Source organism: Petromyzon marinus, unplaced genomic scaffold, assembly GCF_048934315.1.
Source record: "Petromyzon marinus isolate PM22_M1 ecotype Great Lakes invasive population unplaced genomic scaffold, UKy_Petmar_22M1.pri1.0 PM_G_Scaffold_21, whole genome shotgun sequence".
In the NCBI taxonomy this organism is placed as follows: Eukaryota; Metazoa; Chordata; class Hyperoartia; order Petromyzontiformes; family Petromyzontidae; genus Petromyzon; species Petromyzon marinus.
In genome coordinates this window covers 2,260,001-2,282,936 of record NW_027422773.1, presented here as the reverse complement: position 1 = coordinate 2,282,936, position 22,936 = coordinate 2,260,001, and the positions used below count along the sequence as shown (strand labels likewise).

The 22,936-nt window shown below is 47.7% G+C and overlaps 1 protein-coding gene across 1 annotated transcript; it reads right to left on the bottom strand.

Annotated features, from left to right (window-relative positions):
* Positions 1 to 18,600: 18,600 nt before the first annotated feature.
* Positions 18,601 to 21,080, bottom strand: LOC142912578 (protein Wnt-7b-like). Its single transcript, XM_076060715.1, has 2 exons — positions 21,060 to 21,080; positions 18,601 to 19,088 (listed from the first exon to the last, which is right to left on the bottom strand). Exons 1-2 carry the CDS (start codon positions 21,078 to 21,080, stop codon positions 18,609 to 18,611), a joined length of 501 nt encoding a protein of 166 aa, XP_075916830.1. The 3' UTR covers positions 18,601 to 18,608.
* Between the last annotated feature and the right edge of the window lie 1,856 nt (positions 21,081 to 22,936).

Below are 22,936 nucleotides of genomic sequence, written 5' to 3'. Positions count from 1 at the left end.
ATCATTAGCCCAGCGAGTACTGTTATTTTATCATCAACCCAGTGAGTACCATTATTTTATCATTAGCCCAGTGAGTACCGTTATTTTATCATTAGCCCAGTGAGTACCGTTATTTTATCATTAGCCCAGTGAGTATGGTTATTTTATCATTAGCCCAGTGAGTACCGTTATTTTATCATTAGCCCAGTGAGTACCGTTATTTTATCATTAGCCCAGTGAGTACCGTTATTTTATCATTAGCCCAGTGAGTACCATTATTTTATCATTAGCCCAGTGAGTACCGTTATTTTATCAATAGCCCAGTGAGTACCGTTATTTTATCATTAGCCCAGTGAGTACTGTTATTTTATCATTAGCACAGTGAGTACCGTTATTTTATCATTAGCCCAGTGAGTACCGTTATTTTATCATTAGCCCAGTGAGTATGGTTATTTTATCATTAGCCCAGTGAGTACCGTTATTTTATCATTAGCCCAGTGAGTACCGTTATTTTATCATTAGCCCAGTGAGTATAGTTATTTTATCATTATCCCAGTGAGTATCGTTATTTTATCATTAGCCGGTCAGTACCGTTATTTTATCATTAGCCCAGTGAGTACCATTGTTTTATCATTAGCCCAGTGAGTACCGTTGTTTAATCATTAGCCCAGTGAGTACCGTTATTTTATCATTAGCCCGGTCAGTACCGTTATTTTGTCATTAGCCCAGTGAGTACCGTTATTTTATCATTAGCCCAGTCAGTACCGTTATTTAATCATTAGTCCAGTGAGTACTGTTATTTTATCATTAGCCCAGTGAGTACCGTTATTTTATCATTAGCCCAGTGAGTACCGTTATTTTATCATTAGCCCAGTCAGTAGCGTTATTTTATCATTAGCCCAGTGAGTACCGTGATATTATCATTAGCCCAGTGAGTACCGTTATTTTATCATTAGCACAATGAGTACCGTTATTTTATCATTAACCCAGTCAGTACCGTTATTTTATCATTAGCCCAGTGAGTACCGTTATTTTATCATTAGCCCAGTGAGTACCGTTATTTTATAATTAGGCCGGTGAGTACCATTATTTTATCATTAGCCCAGTCAGTACCGTTATTTTATCATTAGCCCAGCGAGTACCGTTATTTTATCATTAGCCCAGCGAGTACTGTTATTTTATCATCAACCCAGTGAGTACTGTTATTTTATCATTAGCCCAGCGAGTACTGTTATTTTATCATCAACTCAGTGAGTACCGTTATTTTATCATTAGCCCAGTGAGTACCGTTATTTTATCATTAGCCCAGTGAGTACCGTTATTTTATCATTAGCCCAGTGAGTATGGTTATTTTATCATTAGCCCAGTGAGTACCGTAATTTTATCATTAGCCCAGTGAGTACCGTTATTTTATCATTAGCCCAGTGAGTACCGTTATTTTATCATTAGCCCAGTGAGTACTGTTATTTTATCATTAGCCCAGTGAGTACCGTTATTTTATCATTAGCCGAGTGAGTACCGTTATTTTATCATTAGCCCAGTGAGTACTGTTATTTTATCATTAGCACAGTGAGTACCGTTATTTTATCATTAGCCCAGTGAGTACCGTTATTTTATCATTAGCCCAGTGAGTATGGTTATTTTATCATTAGCCCAGTGAGTACCGTTATTTTATCATTAGCCCAGTGAGTACCGTTATTTTATCATTAGCCCAGTGAGTATAGTTATTTTATCATTATCCCAGTGAGTATCGTTATTTTATCATTAGCCGGTCAGTACCGTTATTTTATCATTAGCCCAGTGAGTACCATTGTTTTATCATTAGCCCAGTGAGTACCGTTGTTTAATCATTAGCCCAGTGAGTACCGTTATTTTATCATTAGCCCGGTCAGTACCGTTATTTTGTCATTAGCCCAGTGAGTACCGTTATTTTATCATTAGCCCAGTCAGTACCGTTATTTAATCATTAGTCCAGTGAGTACTGTTATTTTATCATTAGCCCAGTGAGTACCGTTATTTTATCATTAGCCCAGTGAGTACCGTTATTTTATCATTAGCCCAGTCAGTAGCGTTATTTTATCATTAGCCCAGTGAGTACCGTGATATTATCATTAGCCCAGTGAGTACCGTTATTTTATCATTAGCACAATGAGTACCGTTATTTTATCATTAACCCAGTCAGTACCGTTATTTTATCATTAGCCCAGTGAGTACCGTTATTTTATCATTAGCCCAGTGAGTACCGTTATTTTATAATTAGGCCGGTGAGTACCATTATTTTATCATTAGCCCAGTCAGTACCGTTATTTTATCATTAGCCCAGCGAGTACTGTTATTTTATCATCAACCCAGTGAGTACTGTTATTTTATCATTAGCCCAGCGAGTACTGTTATTTTATCATCAACTCAGTGAGTACCGTTATTTTATCATTAGCCCAGTGAGTACCGTTATTTTATCATTAGCCCAGTGAGTACCGTTATTTTATCATTAGCCCAGTGAGTATGGTTATTTTATCATTAGCCCAGTGAGTACCGTAATTTTATCATTAGCCCAGTGAGTACCGTTATTTTATCATTAGCCCAGTGAGTACCGTTATTTTATCATTAGCCGAGTGAGTACCGTTATTTTATCATTAGCCCAGTGAGTACTGTTATTTTATCATTAGCCCAGTGAGTACCGTTATTTTATCATTAGCCGAGTGAGTACCGTTATTTTATCATTAGCCCAGTGAGTACCGTTATTTTATCATTATCCCAGTGAGTATTGTTATTTTATCATTAGCCCGGTCAGTACCGTTATTTTATCATTAGCCCAGTGAGTACCATTGTTTTATCATTAGCCCAGTGAGTACCGTTGTTTAATCATTAGCCCAGTGAGTACCGTTATTTTATCATTAGCCCGGTCAGTACCATTATTTTATCATTAGCCCAGTGAGTACCGTTATTTTATCATTAGCCCAGTCAGTACCGTTATTTAATCATTAGTCCAGTGAGTACTGTTATTTTATCATTAGCCCAGTCAGTACCGTTATTTTATCATTAGCCCAGCGAGTACCGTTATTTTATCATTAGCCCAGCGAGTACTGTTATTTTATCATCAACCCAGTGAGTACCGTTATTTTATCATTAGCCCAGTGAGTACCGTTATTTTATCATTAGCCCAGTGAGTATGGTTATTTTATCATTAGCCCAGTGAGTATGGTTATTTTATCATTAGCCCAGTGAGTACCGTTATTTTATCATTAGCCCAGTGAGTACCGTTATTTTATCATTAGCCCAGTGAGTACTGTTATTTTATCATTAGCCCAGTGAGTACCGTTATTTTATCATTAGCCCAGTGAGTACCGTTATTTTATCATTAGCCCAGTGAGTACCGTTATTTTATCATTAGCCCAGTGAGTACCGTTATTTTATCATTAGTCCAGTCAGTACCGTTATTTTATCATTAGTCCAGTCAGTACCGTTATTTTATCATTAGCCCAGCGAGTACCGTTATTTTATCATTAGCCCAGCGAGTACCGTTATTTTATCATTAGCCCAGCGAGTACCGTTATTTTATCATTAGCCCAGCGAGTACCATTATTTTATCATTAGCCCAGTGAGTACCGTTATTTTATCATTAGCCCAGTCAGTACCGTTATTTTATCATTGGCCCAGTGAGTACCGTTATTTTATCATTAGCCCAGTGAGTACCGTTATTTTATAATTAGGCCGGTGAGTACCATTATTTTATCATTAGCCCAGTCAGTACCGTTATTTTATCATTAGCCCAGTGAGTACTGTTATTTTATCATTAGTCCAGTCAGTACCGTTATTTTATCATTAGCCCAGTGAGTACCGTTATTTTATCATTAGCCCAGCGAGTACCGTTATTTTATCATTAGCCCAGCGAGTACCGTTATTTTATCATTAGCCCAACGAGTACCGTTATTTTATCATTAGCCCAGCGAGTACTGTTATTTTATCATCAACCCAGTGAGTACCGTTATTTTATCATTAGCCCAGTGAGTACCGTTATTTTATCATTAGCCCAGTGAGTATGGTTATTTTATCATTAGCCCAGTGAGTATGGTTATTTTATCATTAGCCCAGTGAGTACCGTTATTTTATCATTAGCCCAGTGAGTACCGTTATTTTATCATTAGCCCAGTGAGTACCGTTATTTTATCATTAGCCCAATGAGTACCGTTATTTTATCATTAGCCCAGTGAGTACCGTTATTTTATCATTAGCCCAGTGAGTACCGTTATTTTATCATTAGCCCAGTGAGTACTGTTATTTTATCATTAGTCCAGTCAGTACCGTTATTTTATCATTAGCCCAGTGAGTACCGTTATTTTATCATTAGCCCAGCGAGTACCGTTATTTTATCATTAGCCCAGCGAGTACCGTTATTTTATCATTAGCCCAGCGAGTACCATTATTTTATCATTAGCCCAGTGAGTACCGTTATTTTATCATTAGCCCAGTCAGTACCGTTATTTCATCATTGGCCCAGTGAGTACCGTTATTTTATCATTAGCCCAGTGAGTACCGTTATTTTATCATTATTCCAGTGAGTACCGTTATTTTATCATTAGCCCAGTGAGTACCGTTATTTTATCATTAGCCCAGTCAGTACCGTTATTTTATTCATAATAAAGGTTTTTAGGTTAGATCGTGTTTATTTATAAATGTGTCATAACCCTCCACCACCCGACACGGCCAATCAGCAAAAAAAGTGTCACGTTGACAAAAGACAATTCACTACTTTAGCCCACCGGTGTGTTGAAGAGTGAATCCACATTTACAGTTTGAGTAGGACGTTTCGCTGGTAAATAAACAAAAGGAAGGAGCAGCAATGGGTTCTCCTTTATCCCCTGCTATAGCAAATTTGTACATGGAAAACTTTGAAATAAGAGCACTTGCCTCGAGCACATTACAACCATCCTTTTGGTTTAGATATGTGGATGACACTTTGGTTGTCTGGCCACATGGTAAAGATACACTTAATGATTTTCTAAATCATCTCAATGCACAAAACCCGGCCATACAGTTCACCATGGAAATGGAGGTGAATAACACACTCCCATTCCTAGATGTTTTGCTTGGACATGGCCTAAACGGTAAAATAACACACAGCGTTTACAGAAAGTAAACGCACACTGATGCCTATCTGAATGCAGAATCACATCATCATCCAGCTCAGAAATCCTCTCTTATCAAGACGCTCATACATCGGGCTAAAGCAGTGTCAGATGGTGAGAGTCTAGTGAGAGAGATTAAACACGTTAAAGACGCACTACGACAGAATGGCTACAATAATGCTCAAATTAACAGAGCACTGAATGCCAAATCACGATTGCAAAGCAATACTGCTGAAAGCGACCAGATTGTTAAAACAATAAAAATTCCATATATCTCAGGAGTAACTGACAAATTAGCCCGTGTTTTGCAAAAGCAAAACATTACAGTAAGATTTGGTACAGTACACCAAATTCAAAAACTAATATCTTGCACTAAAGACGCATTACCTAAATTATCAACAGAAGGTGTATATCGGATTAATTGTTTATGTGGCAGCTGCTACATTGGACAGACTGGACGTAACATCCGCGTAAGACTAAAAAAACATCAGAGAAATATTAAATTATCTTAACACAACTGTCGGCAATGGCAGAACATGCTTGTCAACAAGTACACTCAATTGATTTTGTTGTTATATTCTGTTTTGTCCATGATGACAGTGGCATTGCCCTTGTCGGCTGAGAGGACGACAATATCACTTTTCTTTTTTAATTGAGATAATTCAAAACGTTCGTCTTTGCTGATGTTGCTGGGTGGCAACTTAGTGTTTTTGAGGGTTGCAGCGATTTCAGATCTTGCTACGTCTGCAAAGATGTGACTCAAGCCCTTGAGTGCAACGTCGACATGGGCAATGATATCATTAACCGGTAAGTGTCTCGGTGTGACAGCAAAGTTTAGACCTTTAGCTAAAATGTTACATACACCCAGCCATCAGATTTACCATGGAGGTCGAAAAAGATGGCAAACTACCCTTTTTGGATGTCTTAATTAAAAGAAGACATGATGGTTCAATGAGCCACTCTGTCTACAGGAAAGCTACCCATACAGATGCTTACTTGAAACCGGATTCCCACCACCATCCATCCCAGAAGAACTCCCTCATCAAGACTCTATACCATAGAGCCAAATGCATTTCCGACCAGGAACACATTACCAGTGAACTCAAGCACGTACACCAGGCTCTCAGGGCTAATGGATACTCCGACTACACAATCTGCAAAGCCATCACTCCAGTCATGAAGAAGGATCCTCTTGTGGAGCCACTCAAAATCATCACCTTACCCTACATTGCAGGGGTCACGTAAAATATCTCCAAAATCCTGAATAAACACAAGATCCAGGTCTGATTCAACACAGTACATAAAATCCGTGATCTAGTTCCATCTGTAAAAGATGCTGTTCCAGACATACAGTACCCGGGCGTTTACAAACTAAAGTGCCTCTGTGGTAGCAGCTACATTGGAGAAACCAAACGACATATCTCGGACCGCATCCGCGAACATAAAGCAGACTTGAAACACGGTAGAACGAACTCCTCTGCCGTGCCAGATCACTGTTATAATTCAGTGGGCTCACATGACATTGACTTCTCCAAGACGGAGGTTCTTTGCAAACCAACCGGCTACCATGAGAGATTCGTTCATGAGGCCATTCACATATACAAGCACAGAGACAATTTCAACAGAGAAGATGGATTCTGGCTTAGTAACCATTGGAAAGATGTTTTAAACCATTTCCGTTCTTAATTAATTGTATTTTACGATGACCTTCAGACCGCAGCTCTTTCGCTGGCATTGACTCTTAATACCTCTCACACCACGGTTAATGGTATGGTTTACAACATGGAGTATAACAGCGCCTCGCAGCTGTCTCTCTCCCCCTCCTCTGTTCCGACCGTGGATGAACTCGTCCATCTGAACGGGACCCGTAGCTATCCGTGTTGCTAAAGTTGAGGGTAAGAATCCACCCATTTTTTCGCCATATAGCATTGTGATATATAACGACTTATTGTTGGTGGCTTAGCTGATTGGAGAATATAGAGTATATTGATAACATTGAGGTAATTTATATTTTAGTTTTTTATTGGTTCACTATGTAATATTCATTATATATTGTATTGTATACCCAGTTACTGTGAATAGCTCAGATGTGTAGGCCTTGACTTCAACATAGCCATTTCTGTGACCAGTCACAAGCTAATCACTCAGTTATTTCAATGCTAAATTCGCCTAGTTATTTCAATGCTAAATTCTCCTGTTTGATTTGTACTAGGTGCCTCGGTGAATGTATATGCTCTGACTTTAACATAGCTATTTCTGTGACCAGTTACAAGCTAATCACTCAGCTATTTCAATGCTAAATTCTATGCTAATTCCTTTGTCAAGGGGTGCCTCTGCGGATGTGTATACTTTAACTTACCTATTTCAATGCTAAATTCTATGCTAATTCCTTTGTCAAGGGGTGCCTTTGTGGATGTGTATGCTTTAACTTTAACATAGCCATTTCTGTGACCAGTCACAAGCTAATCACTCAGCCATTTCAATGCTAAATTATATGCTAATTCCTTTGTCAAAGCGCTTTGTTTCTTCTCACACAGCTTAAAAAAGCGTGACTTTTTCACTCCAGCACTGTCCTCCAGACAGTCTCGTCCCTTCATCTGATGAAGGCCGCTTGTGTTGTGGCCGAAACGTCGTGAGAATATTATTGTGTTATTTTATTTTATCAATTTATTATTTTATTCTCATTCTACGTGACTTTACCGAAAGAACCAAAGAAGATGAATCCTTGCAGTCACGAAAGCTGTAAATCGGAAGTTATTGTTGTTGGTTTGTATTACCATTGAGGTCAGTTCTCTCCTGCGCCAAACTAATATAAACTGACTGGGAGCATGTTCTGGATAAATGAGTTGGGTTTTAGATTAAGGAGACATTTTCATGAAGTAAGGCTCCCGTACCATGATTTCACAGTGCACCGTGACGTTGCAGCACTGGCGACGGAGCAATGTAGATTACCTGTTGATCCATCCATTGAGTTTCTATCGTCACGGATATTGAATCCAGTCTATTGATTCCCTCTACAATGAACCACGTAATCTGCCGGCAAACAACGATGTACATAAAATGTATTGCGTGCTAAAAACAAAGGTCATTATAATCGGAATTACAAGTCAAGCTTATTCTAAATCACATTCTTGTCTTAAAAATATCTTAATATTAGAGAAAAATCCACTATACACACACACACGAGTACTGTTCACACACGCTCATTACATTTTTGTCATGGTCCATTCTAAAAGCTTGCGACGGCTGCTGAATGCGCGCCTATTGAGGCCGTCCAGTCTCCTCGCTGTCGATTCCGCACGTAGTCTGGCAGCTTTCTCTGTGTGCCCACTTAAAACTTCTTCCCACCGATGTTTACGTAGCATCGTGCTCACATCGGCCTCTGTAGGACATTCTCATCAACACAGCTGGGCCCGCTGTAGTCGCCGCATTTAATTTCCTCGACAAGACGCGTTGGTTGGGCCAGCTCTAGCCCAACCAGTCAGCAGCCAACGCCTGCACTGAAAGGGTTAAAGAACTCCATATCACAATACTTGAGGTGGAGACGTTTGGATAGTGCTTTAATAATGTAATCATTGAACACAGAGCTGATGGGTTTTTTTAACGAAATAAATATCTGTGAATAATTAGTGGGTGGTTTTTCCCGAAAGTTTTTAGTTAGCGTTTTGAGTTGTTAAAAACAGCCGAGTATTGCCCAGACCACAAGGTTGACAAAAAGACATGCACTTTTGCGCAAAGTATAAACGCAGAACGGCGCCCCAGATGACGGCCCCGCGGTCTGTGCCGTGTTCCTTTTCCCCCCGCCATCGTCGGCCCTCTCGCACCCTCAATGTTTGCCCACCACCATCGCTCCCCCACCACCCCTACCACCCCCACCATCATACTACAAGTCTCGCTACAGCCCCCCCACCCCCCCACCGGCTTCTCTAAGTAAAACGACTCCAACCCACTTTGAAGATGCTGCTTGCATGTGCTGGTCAGGGCAGCGGCCCCGGGGACTTTGGGAGTGGGTGGATAAGTGGCCACAGGGACTGTGACGGTTTGTTCTGCATCGAGTTCCCCCCCACCGCCCCCGGACGACGCGCGATCGGTTCGATCCACCCGCATTGGGATGTGAAGTCGTCTCTCTAGCTCACACATTGTCTTCAACATTGAAGACAATGTGTCACTGCCATGTTCGGAGTGGCAGGGTGGCAGCGCAGTTGGACGTACGTCAAACTTCTTTCGTGCCGTACATAGGCAACTGTGCTCATCAGAAGTGGGGGGAAATTTGCGGCATTTATGCCTCGCGGCAAAAATGGACCGAGGTTTGAATCCTGCAGTCCGGGAATCGGCATCTGTGTTCGGATGGCAGAAATGTATTTGTGCCGAGCTGTGGTACAGGTATTGTGGTGAACCTTATGGCAGTTTACTGCACCGTTTTAATAGACCTAGGCTGAGAAATTCGTCCAGGTTTGGCTGTGCTCGTTGTGGGGGTTAGAAATAGCCACTTGCAGTAGCCTAAGGCTTCTCACAGAATCACAGTTGCAGCGCTGTTTAGAACGCACCAGGGGTGATCTGTAGAACCTTCTTCTCCAGTAAAGGATTTAGGAACGTGTGGAAATGTCTCCGCGGAGTTGGATTGACGTGCATACCGATGAAGATCGACCGTCGGTGACTGTTAAGCCCTGTAGTGAGCGTCTACAGGAGGCTTCACTCTCAGCAGCGCTGAACCTGCGTGTAGCCAAAGCCTGGCCAACACCTCATGAGTGCTTGCTGCGGGCTCTCGCTCGGGCCACACGATGGATGCTTCCTTGGCACCTTAGCACTGTGCCGCTAACGGCTGGTTGTTTGCAGATAAGGCGGTGAGTTGAAGCCCACAGATGCGTCACCTTTTTGACCGTCAGGTGTATCGCAACCAGGCAGTTCGAGCAATAAACGTGCACAGCTGTTAATATTGACTGTAAATACGTGTTGTATTGAACTAAATATGATAGACTGGAGGAACCATGTTTGTATGATGCCATTACGCACACAGTGTGATTCAAATTATTCTCATGCGATTACAATCCCGCACCTACATTTATGTTATTCAAAACTTTAGCAGCTTATAGTATTTATTTTAATACCGTTACAATGGATAGGTTGAAGTGTATAGGTTGCAGTGTTCACACTGTTAGAGCTTATTATGTGAGAGTTAACAGCGTCAGAGTTGAGCAAAGCATCGATCAAGTGCATCAATCGGATGCGTTTGATCAGAGTCTTTGATCAAAGACGTTATCCCATCACGGAACACCACCTTCCTGCGAGGGTGATGCACCCAATTCTGATTCCCGCTATTTGTGGCCGGGCACTACTTTTGCGGGACCCCACACGTCTTTGGAAATAATTGCGATGATCATGTCTGAGCTGAGATGTGAGCGACTAAAGTTTACTTTGTTTCAACATTACTGCGTTTAGGTTCGTAACAGCGGGGCTAAACGAATGCTACTCAAGAGTAAATTGTTTAATGACAGAAATTGTAATCATTTGGGCTGCCCGTGCAGAACAAGTCACCTTCCTTGTCTAGACGCATTCTAAACACAACACTGTCCTTAAATATATTGCTAAAATAACGTCTACACCCGATTCAACATGCAGCTCCACATCGTCCATGGGAAACCCACAGCACGCCCGGAGACAGGAGACCACGAGGGAGACGGCCTCAACTTGAACAGAAAGTTGACAAACTCTCGGATGCCATCACCCAGCTGCTGCAACGCCTGTCGGAAGAGATGCTGCGTCCCGCGGCACCATCCAGGCGAGGAAAGGAAGAGCAGAGCCAGAATCGGAAGCCGCCACCCGCAAAACAGCAGCAGTAGATAGTGAGATTCTAATAGGACCACATTGTTACTTATTTTGATGCTAATCTAAACCACGCACCTCACAGGATGCATTTATTACTCCCAATGCGCATCTACATATAACATACACTCTAGCTCAGTGTAATTCTAATACTACCATAGTGTTATTCTAATAATTTTCAATCGATCCTAATCTCGCACCCCAGAGTTCGCATATCTGACCCCTGGTTCGCAAGGCCAAATGGCATACATACATACATACTACGTACATACGAGCACAGTTCACATGCACGTACACTATACATACATATTAGCAAAGTGCGATTCTAATATGACCACGGTGTAATTCTAATACTTCTGTAGGGTAGTAGTTAGTAACGTCATGTCACGCTCGCCCTCCGGTATGATGACGTCACGTATGGTGACATCATGCACAGGGGGCGGGACGGTGACATCATGTCCCCCTGGGATATTTAGGTTGGGACCCGTGACGGGTTCGAGGTCGTTGCGGGGAGACAGGAACGTGTGAAGTTGCAAGTTGGGACCCAGGGTAGGGGGAAATTAGCACCCGGCTCGGGGAGCCTGTGGGTGTGCTAGGGATCTCCCCAGTGCCCTTCCCCTGGGGTGTGGAGTGTAAGCGGTGAGTGGGCAGTACACAGAGTCGTGTGCGAAGAGAAGTCTTTAATAAAACAACTGGCGCAAGCCCCTGCACGAAGATCTGCCTCCGAGCCGTCATTGACGCCTCAACAACTGGTGTCAGAAGTAAAACCTGTTAAGAAGACGACGACTTACCAAGACGTCTTTGATGGAGGAGGACAGCGAGGGAAGATTCCCCACGTGGCCCCGGGGGTTTGCGGCCCGGTTACCCACTGCCTGGCGGTGTACAGCGGGTGGGGGGCTGCGTCTCCACGCCGCCGCCGCCACCTGGGTGAGAGCGCCGCGCAGCACAGCGCCACCCCACCGATTATTTTTCTTTTATTGTTTTGCTTGGGGCGGCGGCACTGCTCACCGAGCTCCAAGCTGGAGGAGCCGGTCGAACGAGTCGGGATGCCGGGGCCGCGGGGAGACGGCTCCATTGCCGCTGTTCCCGTGCGTGCGGGAAACCCAAGAAACGCTGCACGAGTGGCCGCCATTCACCGCCAATAACATGTTCCCGTCATTTTCTACACCGGCGGGAGGGGATCTCCGGCCATCTTGGTGACGCCCCCGTCTTCTGTTCGAGTCCGGGGGGCCGGTTCGGGTCGCAAGAGGATGCCACGCTCACCGTCCAAGATCTTTCACGGTGTTAAAGTCTCCACCCTGGCGTCCTCTGCTCGTCACAGCCTCACAGGCGAGTCGTGACATGACAATAAGCACCCGGCCCTAAAAAAAAAATAACTTCACCCATCTCGCGTGCGCCGGGTTGCGTTTGCGCGTGTGTTTTGTTTTTACCTCGCTGGGTTGCGGAGCGTGTTAGTCAGGTTGTGTGCGTGGCGGGTGTCTGCTTTGTAACAGTGGTTGTTGTTAATTATGGCGTCGGGATCGTTATCTTCAGGGGGCAGTTAATGATTAATTTGTTGTCGGGTGTCCCGAGCCCCATTAACATCCTGTGGGTTGCCGTGTTAACGACTCGCGTTGTTACATCGTTTTTGTTGTTGCGGAGTCGCGGTTGTTATTGTGTATACTGTATGGAGCTTCGCTCGTGATTTGATCGTCATTGTTGCCAAGGTACAGGCCATATGGAGCTTTGTTCGTGATTGTTATCAATTTATAGACTTATGGATCCTTGCTCGAGAATGTTAACAGTGTATGGACTGTTGGGTACTTGCTTGTGATTATTTACTATGTACGGATTGTCTGGAGTATTGCTTGTGTGTGTTGCCATGTGCGGACTGGATGGAGCATTGCTCCAAATGATTGACAATGTACGGACTGCGTATACTGCATATACTGCATGTACCGCATTGCACGGCATCGTCGATTATTTGGACCATTCGGCATTGGATTGATTCATGGGGGGATCCTAATTTAAAACATTTGTATGTGTTGTGATGTTGCAAAATTGCGATTGTGGGTGGAATGACTGAGTGTTGCGTGGTTCTTGAGTTTTGTGCCGAAGCCCCGTGGAAATCCCATGGTTGCGGTTGTGTGGGATTTTTGAAATATACATGACCGGTGCGGTTCGAACTCGCTGGTGGGTTCGAGGGTGCCCCTTGGGTTCTGTGTGGATCAGGGGTGCGTTGGGCTGTGGATTGCCTCCAGATCGCATCGCTCTCTCCGCTCGATTGTGTACAGCCGAATGCTGCAATGCGAGTCTTGGAGAGAAATGCGCTTTAAAATTCCCCCCGATACGGCTGTCACGTGAAACTGTTCCAATGTAACACCGCGTCGGAAAGGCGGTGGGGTGGTGACGTGGTATTCCCCCCCGATACGGCCGACGCGTGCAACTGGTTGTGACGCTGCGTTGGAAAGGTTGTGGGGTGGTAACATGGAAATTCCCCCCGATATGGCCGACGCGTGCGGTTTTAGGATGGTAGCTAACAGGTGACATGTAATGTCTGTGGTGGTCCTCAGTGAGGGCTGCTGGGACGCAAGCGCGGGAAACCACGAAGATGCGGTTCGCGCGTGCGGTCGCCATTTCTGGGCAAGAGCAGGCATATTTTTTGTGTCATGTCGATTTTATATATACATTTTAAAATGTAGATACTGGAGCAACCCTGAAGTGCGACTTCTTTGCCCAGTACATGGGTCGACCCTGAAGTATGACTTCTCGACCCGGGACGTAGACAGACGTCCGGAATATTAATTGGTGTGTGTAAATGGGTGCCTTCTCACCACCTGACGGATGGGACGGTGGCAGGGTGGTGTGGGACCCTGCCATCCATGGGGTGATTGTGTGATTTCGGTTCGATTACCGGTGTTGGTTGTGCATCCAATGCGTCGGAATCTATATATTTTTGTTTTCTTTTCTCCCGCCGGGCGGTATACAATCTTCTCTACTCCCTGGGGCCGGGTGGCTGTCGTGTCCGACATGCTGAGGCGCGTTTTATGGTGCTGTGCCTCAGGAGGTTGGGTTCTCCCTCTCATCACAGATTTCCGGTGCCTGCCACGCTTGGAGTCACCGGTCGTGCTGACCGGATGTGGACTTGAAGGTGGAGTGGAGCGCCTGTTCGTCACTCCTGCTCTACCTGTTGTTCTCCGAAGTTGGACTTGAGCCATGCAGATGGACCGGCCACACGGACACGCTCTAAGACACCGCGGTTTTCTGATTGATGCTTGTCTGCCCGTTCTTGCGTGTCGGTTACCATTGTTGTTACATTAATGTCTATCTATCTGGGTTGCCGGGGCTCCACTTTTGTAAGGGTTGCAGCCGGGTCGGCTGATTTTTTTTCACGGGGAGGTGTGATGTATAGTAGTTAGTGATGTCATGTCACGCTCGCCTCCGGTACGATGATGTCACGTATGGTGACGTCATGCACAGGGGGCAGGGCGGTGACATCATGTCCCCATGGTTACGGATATATTCAATTGTAATGTATTACTTGGTCTAAAATAAACACACAAATGTACTCAATACAGCTTAATTAGGTAAACCACATGCAACATTATTTTTCAGTCATTCCGAGCTCTCGGTTTGACTCTCGAGCCACTCCATTACATCCAGCCATCTCTCGGGATCCAACTGCATGGGATCGAAGGTGGAATCTTCTTCAGGTTTCATTGCAGCACCTTGAAGTTCAACGTTTGATTTCAGTTTCCTATCATCGTGGATCTTCTGATGCCTGTTCAGTTTTGATGACTGTGCAAATGCCTTTCCACACACAGAGCATGGGAATGGCTTCTCGCCCGTGTGTGTTTTCTTATGGTCTTGAATAATTAATGACCATGCAAAAGCCTTCCCACACACAGAACATGGGAATGGCTTCTCGCCCGTGTGTGTTTTCTGATGGTCTTGAAAAATTGATGACCGTGCAAATGCCTTCCCACACACAGAAAACGGAAATAGCTTCTCGCCCGTGTGTGTTTTCTGATGAGCTTGAAGAGTTGAAGAATGTGCAAATGCCTTCCCACACACAGTACACAGGAATGGCTTCTTGCCCCTGAATGCGTGGGGCTGTGGAGAGTGTTTCTGCGCCATGTGAGCGTCGTAACAGTAGCTGTGTAATGGAGTCAAAAATATGCTATCGGCCGCAAGTATGTTTAGCGTTGAGTTTTGATTTTGTTAACTGCTAATACAAGAATGACACTCGCGTCGAATACAAGAAAATCACGCCAATTTGACGATGAACATGTTTAAAGATTATCCATTAAAATAGATTCACGGTGTATCGATGTCAGGAACCCGTCTGAAGATGTCCACACTAACTCTCCCGAAGCAAAGTCGCCTGTCTGTCGCCACGCAATTGTGCTCGCCAGGCTGCGTTGTCTCGTGGTAGAAGGGCGATCAGCAGAACGACGAGTCGAGCGTCCAGCCTAATCAAGTTTCCTCTCGAAATGGCATTGAGCTCTGCTTCTGAGCCGCCTTATAACTCCCCCCTAGAATCCAATCCTTTGTCTTTAAGGATATTAGCATTCGATTGTTAATTTTGAAGGTACAATCCGTATGTCTATTAACATACCGAAAGGTAATGTGCCCATTGTGCTTCATGCCTGAATATGTAAGAGCATCTCAGTGTGTAATTGCGCACTTATTTTGAATAAATGGGATTAGCGCTGGAAAAACACGTTCCCCATGTCCTCGATTTAAAGTGAATGCAGTCCCGTGGAGTTGCCCACACCCGCCGAGCTTCAGGAGTGAGCACGTACAGAAGCATTGTGACCACATTTGCAACGCAATCACTTTAACATCAGTAACCAAAATCCGATCTGGTACATGGCCTCCGCTTGGTCTGGTCTGTATCCATCATCACGACGGAGACAAACAGCGAGTCATGGTTCGGCCAGCCACCACCTCATTTGCCGCAGCGACTTTAATAGCTGCTCTCAAACAACACTGTCACCAATAGTGGTTTATGGGTTAGGGTGTTAAGCGGACAATCAGTCGTTTTGGTCAAGGCGTATGGGATAATAGACACCTCTGTTATCCCATAAACACAATACACGGCAGCGGGAAGGCTGCCTTGTTGGGGAGATGTAGTTTGTTTAAGGAGCTGTGACTGGAGGTAGGCGATGTGACTGGGTGATCACACGGATTCCGAAACATAGCAGAGACGATACGATCCACTGCGCTCCATCTCCCTACATGGACAACGACATTGTGGTGCCGCAGCAGCGGAGCCCTCCTGCCGACTCCATGGCCTCGACGCCGCCACCTCCGAGCGACGGGGCCGACGCTGCTCTTCCCTCACCACCCCCCACATGAACACACACACACACCCCCACATAGAGCCCCGAGGGAAGGTCACCTGGCCGACAGGTTTTCCCCCAGAAGCCCTCACATGGGACCAAACTTTACGGTTTCCTGCGACCAGGGAATTGGGCGACCTCCCCCGAGGCTAACGTGCACCGTGGCGCCGTGACTTGGGTTGTAATCATGTGGCCACGACGGGGCTGCTGAGCCAACGCGGATAGAAAACACCCACAACACACACGGGTCAGCAGGCAGGTAGGGGGGGGTACGGAGTCACGAACGGCGGGAAAAACAGGGCCGGTCCTCTGATTGGTGGGACAGATGCGCTTGTTTAGAGGGTGAAAAGCGGACGTCTGAGAGGGCACCGGTCCGGGGAGAGTGGCGGGAAATCCGAGCCACCTGATTGGACGGGAGGCCAGCAGATCAGCGCTCATTTATCTTTGATGTAGAGTACAATAAAAAGGGTAGAGAAGGTAGGGAGAGTTAGTTCGTGTTCTACTCAAGCCAGCACTTGGGGCGGTCGACTTCCCATCCACTCGAACGTCCGTGTGACGAGTCGAAGTGCAGCGAGGATCCGACCCAGCAGCTCCGTACGAGTCGAACCGTGAGTTCCCGAGAGTAAGATATCGAGGCCATTGGGAGATTGTCTTAGGAGAGTGATTTGAAAGAGGCGATACAGATCGGGTCTTAGACTATCGGGAGATAGGTTAGACCTGCACTACTGACTCAAACTGACTCCGGTAATTTAGCCTCGGACTCGCTGAGAATAAACTGCTGGGGATCAATAAACCTTGTCGTGTGGTTTCTGCGAGGGTGGAATGGATGCATGTTGGTGTGCGTCGTATGTTTGTGCGTGAGGGTGTATTTACTCACGTGTTTGCGCTTGCCCATGCGTGTAGCTCGTGGTTAGCGTGTGCATGTGGTGAGCGGCGGCAGACTCGTACCGGGGCACGTGAGATTACTCATACGCCCTTTCGTTTAATGTGTGCGTGAGGCTAACGGGCGGCGTACACGCGAGATTATTCGTGCGACCTTTTGTTTAGCTTGTGGTGGGGTGAACGGGCGGCGTGCCTGTGAGTTTGTTCATACAGCCCTTTAAATAAATCTCCGAGACAACCCCCCAATCGGCGAGTGACGTCCCTGCCCTCTGACCCCTGACCCCGAGTCCCGCGCGCGCGATTGGGGCGTGGCACGGAAGAGGAGCGACGTCGGATTTCGAGTGAGTGGGTGTGAGTGTGCGCGGAGATTGTGTGAATTGATCCTAGGTGGCTAAGCGCCAGCCACGAATCATGCCCCGAGGGGCCGCAGCGGAGGGGGGGGGGAGTCGGTGAGCAGTAACCCTCCCCAGGACACGGAAGAGGGGAGCAGTGGATCCCACGTGAGCGAGGAGCCGGGGGTCAGCCTTCCCAGCAACTGGACTCTGGTTATTAAGCTGCGCGAGCGTACTTGCAGGCCATTATTTATTTATTTTATAGGTTATTGAATTTGTATTGCAGCAAATTACTACAACAGATGAGGCGAGGTACACTGCCGTCATTGTCTTTTTTTTAAATAAACATCCTCACTTTTGTTTTCTTTCACTGTAAAAACAAAGGACAAGTATGGCCACCCATCATCATCGCTCCGTTGTGTCATTGCTTCAGTGTTGTTTGAGGGTGTTTTGACCCCCTCTTCCAAGCTGGCCAAACACCTCGACGGAGGTGGAGGTGCCCACACTGTGCCGCACCACACGCGGCCTGCTGATGGACCAGCTCTGGGCGCACCCACGTGGTGGACACGTGGTGGACACGGGGTGGACACAGGGTGGACACAGGACGAGACATGTGGGGTATTGAAAACAAAAACTAATACTTATTTGATGTCAGCAGGTAAGGGCCACCGAGCTACAGAGGTCCGCGCTCGCCGCGCCGCTCAATAAATAATCGAAACGAGAAAATATACAGTGACGAATCACGAGGAGAAAGAAAACAGCGTTGGCTTTTTTGCAATCGACATGCAGACTCCTCACTCTCCCATCATGCTGAGATCTCGGTGGCTACTTTGTCCCAGGCTTGGGAGCTGATTGCAGAGCTCACTCTTGCAGGAATCCTCCTAGCCCCGACCCCCCGCGTCGGTAATCACGCAGGGTGGCGGTGGGTGGGGTAGTGAGTGGGGTGGGGGGGGGGGAGTTGAGGGCAACTGCCAGGTGCGGAACGACAGCCATCTCCATCAGGCAGTGACATCCGCTGACACTTTTGTCCGGGCATGATTGTTGGCCAGGGGTGAGGCTCGTGGGGGGCAACGGCCGACAATCGACCGGGCGAGCGATCGAGCCAGCGGAAGAGTCGGGGCCAGCTTCCCAGCGAGCCGCCGTCACTTGCACGTGTACTCCTCTGCCCTCTCGCTGCACGTGCCGCAGAGCACATGGCAGCACCAGTGGAACTTGCAGTTGCAATTCCACGAGCGCGTGTACTCGCGCGTGTTGTACCCGCGGCCGCAGCAGCGCAGCTCGCAGCCATCGGCGTTCGGCGACGTGCGGTTGCACAGGCGGCCGCGCGTGCCCACGCTGCCCGTCAGCAGGTTCTCCTCGCAGTAGTTGGGCGAGCGCTCGGTGAACACGAGCTCCGTGTCGAGAGGCTTACGGTGGGCGCGCGAGCGTTTCAACTTGAGGAAGAGGGGGTAGCGGTAGCGGCCGCCGTGCACCGGCTCCACGTGGACCGCCTCGTCGTACTTGTCCTTGAGCGCGGAGCCCACCTCGCGGAACTTGGGCAGCGTGGTCCAGCACGTCTTGGTGGTGCACGAACCCGACACGCCGTGGCACTTGCACACCGGCTTCATCTTCTCCTCCAGGACCTGGCGCCGAGTGGGGGAGAGAGAGACAGAGGGCGGGAGAGCATCGGGGAGGTAGGTGGGGACAAGTGGACAGAGAGAGACAGAGAGAGGTGAGCGGTGAAGGCATCGCTAACGGCGGCGTCGCTCGTACGAGTGAAGGAGAGGAGGTCAAATGTTTTTGTGTTTCTTACAAAACCGCTGTTGGCGTTGATCCTCTCCGATCCGCTTTGTGCCAGCTAAATGCTGCGGAAGAAATAGGCATTGTGCCGGAAAAATGACGAGAAGAGGTAGGAGAATGGGGGGGGAGAGGCGAGTAGAGTGGGGAGGGAAGGGGTGGGGTGGCGGGTGGAGAGGTCAAGCGAGGGAGTGTGGGTAAGAAGGTTCTGGACGCCTGGGGGGGGGGGGGGTAGAAATGGAGTGTGTGAGCTTGGGCAGAACGCCTCACTAGAAGGGATGACGGCCCTCTGCTGAGATAAAACGATGGAGTGCAGCCACAGGAGGGAACGTGCCTTGTGGGTAGCGCTGGGGTGGATGTTGGTTGTTGGGATGGGTCGTTGTAAGGTGTTGAGAAGAGGGTGGCCCGATGTTCACTCCCTCGCCTGGTCTACAGGAGGTCGTGGATTCCATCCAAAACCCTGACGATACCTGCTGCTGTATGAGTCAGGGTCTCTCATCACCATCATCACAGTGGCTAAGAGATGTTGACTACCTCGCCTGGTATACAGCTGGTCGTGGGTTCTATCCCCACCCTGACGATGCCTGCTGCTGTATGAGACAGGGTCTCTCATCATCATCACAGTGACTAGATGTTGACTACCTCGCCTGGTCTACAGGAGGTCGTGGATTCGATCCCCACCCTGACAATACCTGCAGGTGCTGCTGCTGTATATTTTGGAGACTGCTTCTCTCTCTCCCCGTGGTCGCGTGGATTTTTCTGCGGCTCCTCCGGCTTTTCCAGACTGTTGGGGCAAGTGCTGAGGAAGCGACTTGCGAAGGCTGACACGGCACACGAGGGGGTGGGTGGCCAGCAGCACCACGGCCGGCCGCCTTTGTCTCCCCGGCGCTAGCGATGTTTTCACATGCCGCTCATTTCACGCTGGGTCGGCCCAGGACCAGGTGTTGGGAATCGAACTTTCGGTTATTTGACGTATCCCCCCAAACTATCGCTTAGAAAATATACGGGGTGGCGGTAACAGCGCCCCATTACAATCCGCAGGACTCGTTAAGTGACGCAAACACACTCGGGGGTGACGCATTAAACAACGGACAAACCCGTTTTAATTCAACGTTCACAAACACGCGGGTTGTTTTAAACGCAACAAAAACTCCCGCCGTTGGGATATCGGCAGATTTTTTTTTCCCACCCACCCGTGTCTCCCCCCCCCCCCCAAAACCCCCCACCCCACACACACACAAAAAAAACCCCAACGCAACGCATTTCAAAACATTTCTCGGTCAAAATCTTCGCAGGGGAAACGACGACCCCCAAAGAAACCAGAAGGGTGTCCAAGCTCCCTGCGGCAGCGGCTACGCAGCGATGCAACTCGACCGAGGTGGGGGGGGCTGTGCGGGGAAAACGTCAACCCAAACTTGCAATGTAACCGAGTGCCCCCCCTTTACCGTTTACAACTGAAATGTATTCGTGGTAATTTTTACTGGAAAAAAAAAATGCATTTCCGGCAAATATAAATCTTTTTTTTTTCGCACCGCCGTATTCTCCGGATCGTCGTTCCAAGATGCGCGTGGGAAGTTAACTTTGCGGAGTAGTTTCGAGAGAAAAAAAACACAGACCCCCCCCCCCACTTCGCTTTTCCACAAAAATACAAGGTTGGTCCTTCCTGCAAAAATGCGGGAAACAAAGGACGTATCTATATATACGTATAACACACACAAAGTACAACAAAAAGAGCGTGTGTTTTACAATGAACGCAACACGGCACACCACGGCGGACCGCAAGACGATTTCCCAGACGACGTCACAAGCCGTCTTGCCGAGCAGGTAGCTCTCGGCATTGTCGTCCGTATCACGGGACACGCTTAACCCACCCGCCCACCCAAGCCGCTTCTCTAAACCACGGCACGGGGTGGGTTCAAAGGCAGCGGCTTGCAACACGGAGGACGCGGGCCTGGCCGCCCCCCCCCCCCCCACCACCCACCGCGGTGGTTAACGGCGGCGGCGGCGGTAGCAGCGACGGTGGCAGTCGTGGTGATAGTGGCAAGTCACGCTCGCGGTCAGGGCCGGATTAAGGCACGGGGGGCTTTAGGGGCCGCAGCCCAGGGGCCTCCGCCAGCTGGAGGGCCTTCCAGAGGTTAAGTTAAAAGTTGTTTCGTTTGTGAATGCTGAATTTTGTTTGTCGTCAGCCTTGTAAAAAAATAATCGTTTTTTTTTACTTTGTTTTCCTTTTGAAAATTTTACCGGGGGCCTCACAGTACCTGTAGCCCAGGCGCCTACACAATCTTAATCCGGCCCTGGTTGTGGTGAGCGGTGATGGCGACGACGACGGCAGTGGTGGTGGTGGTGGTGCTACTTATGGCAATTAGTTTAACACGTAGGCTTTCGCGACCAATATCATCCATATTAGAGGCGTTTGGGTTAGATCGCGTAAATATATAAATGTGTCATTTGTGGCTTGGCTCTCCAACACACAATCGGTGTGCTGTACTGGTACACTACACTATACACTACTATATACACTACACTATACACTCGTGCTGTACTAGTGTCGAATTGGCCACGTTCTGTTTACGTGACAACCCTTACTAGTTGGTTGTGTCGGGTGGTGGCGGGTTTAACGACACAACATTTATATATTTACACGATCTAACCCAAAAACCCTCTTTGTTGGCTTATGGCAATGAGTGGGGGATGTTGAGACGATGGCAGTGGTGATCAGCGTCAGTGGTGGTAGTCGTGGTGGTGTCGTCGGTGACTGTGGTGGCCGTGGAGATGGCCGTCGTGATAGTGGTGGTGGTGTCGGCGATAGTGGCGGTAGCGATGGTTCTGTCGGTAGTGATGGCGCTGCCCGGTAGCGGTAAGCAACTTTTCTGACACCTCTTGCTTAAAACCCAAAAAGTCAAAAGGATCGTGAGGCCCCGCTTTCACGGTCTGTACTCGTACTGAAAATCAAGATCAAGCGAGCTTTTGCCCTTCTGCTCCACGGGAGGTTTCTGTCCTCCCTGAGCTCGCCTTAGGACACCTGCGTTACCGTTTGACAGGTGTACCGCCCCAGTCAAACTCCCCACCAGACACTGTCCCCGGAGCAGGTCGTGCCCGGCACCGCAAACGGTGTTCGGGTGCCAGAGGCACTTGGAGCCAGAAGCGAGAGCCCCCCGCGGGGCTCGCCTCCCCGCCTCACCGGGTAAGTGAAAAAACGATCAGAGTAGTGGTATTTCACCGCCGGCACCCAGAGCCACGAGGGACGAGCACCTCCCACTTATCCTACACCTCTCATGCCTTTTCACCGTGCCAGGCTAGAGTCAAGCTCAACAGGGTCTTCTTTCCCCGCTGATTCCGCCAAGCCCGTTCCCTTGGCTGTGGTTTCGCTGGATAGTAGATAGGGACAGTGGGAATCTCGTTCATCCATTCATGCGCGTCACTAATTAGATGACGAGGCATTTGGCTATTTTGGTACTCGGCTTCTTTCGACACCGACCTTTTCCGGGTTGGATGGCCCGTCCATGTTCCACCGTCAAAAGTGTAGTGCGCAGGATGTTACAAGGCATTACGAGATTCCCCTGGGATTTCCGGGCTTGGCGTCACTCTGTCGTCCGGAACCAGAGACGAACAGAGAGTGGGGGACAGGTTTTTTTTTTTGTTTTTGTTTTTTGTTTTTTCTCCAGGACCCCCAGGCTGGAATAAGCATGCCGTA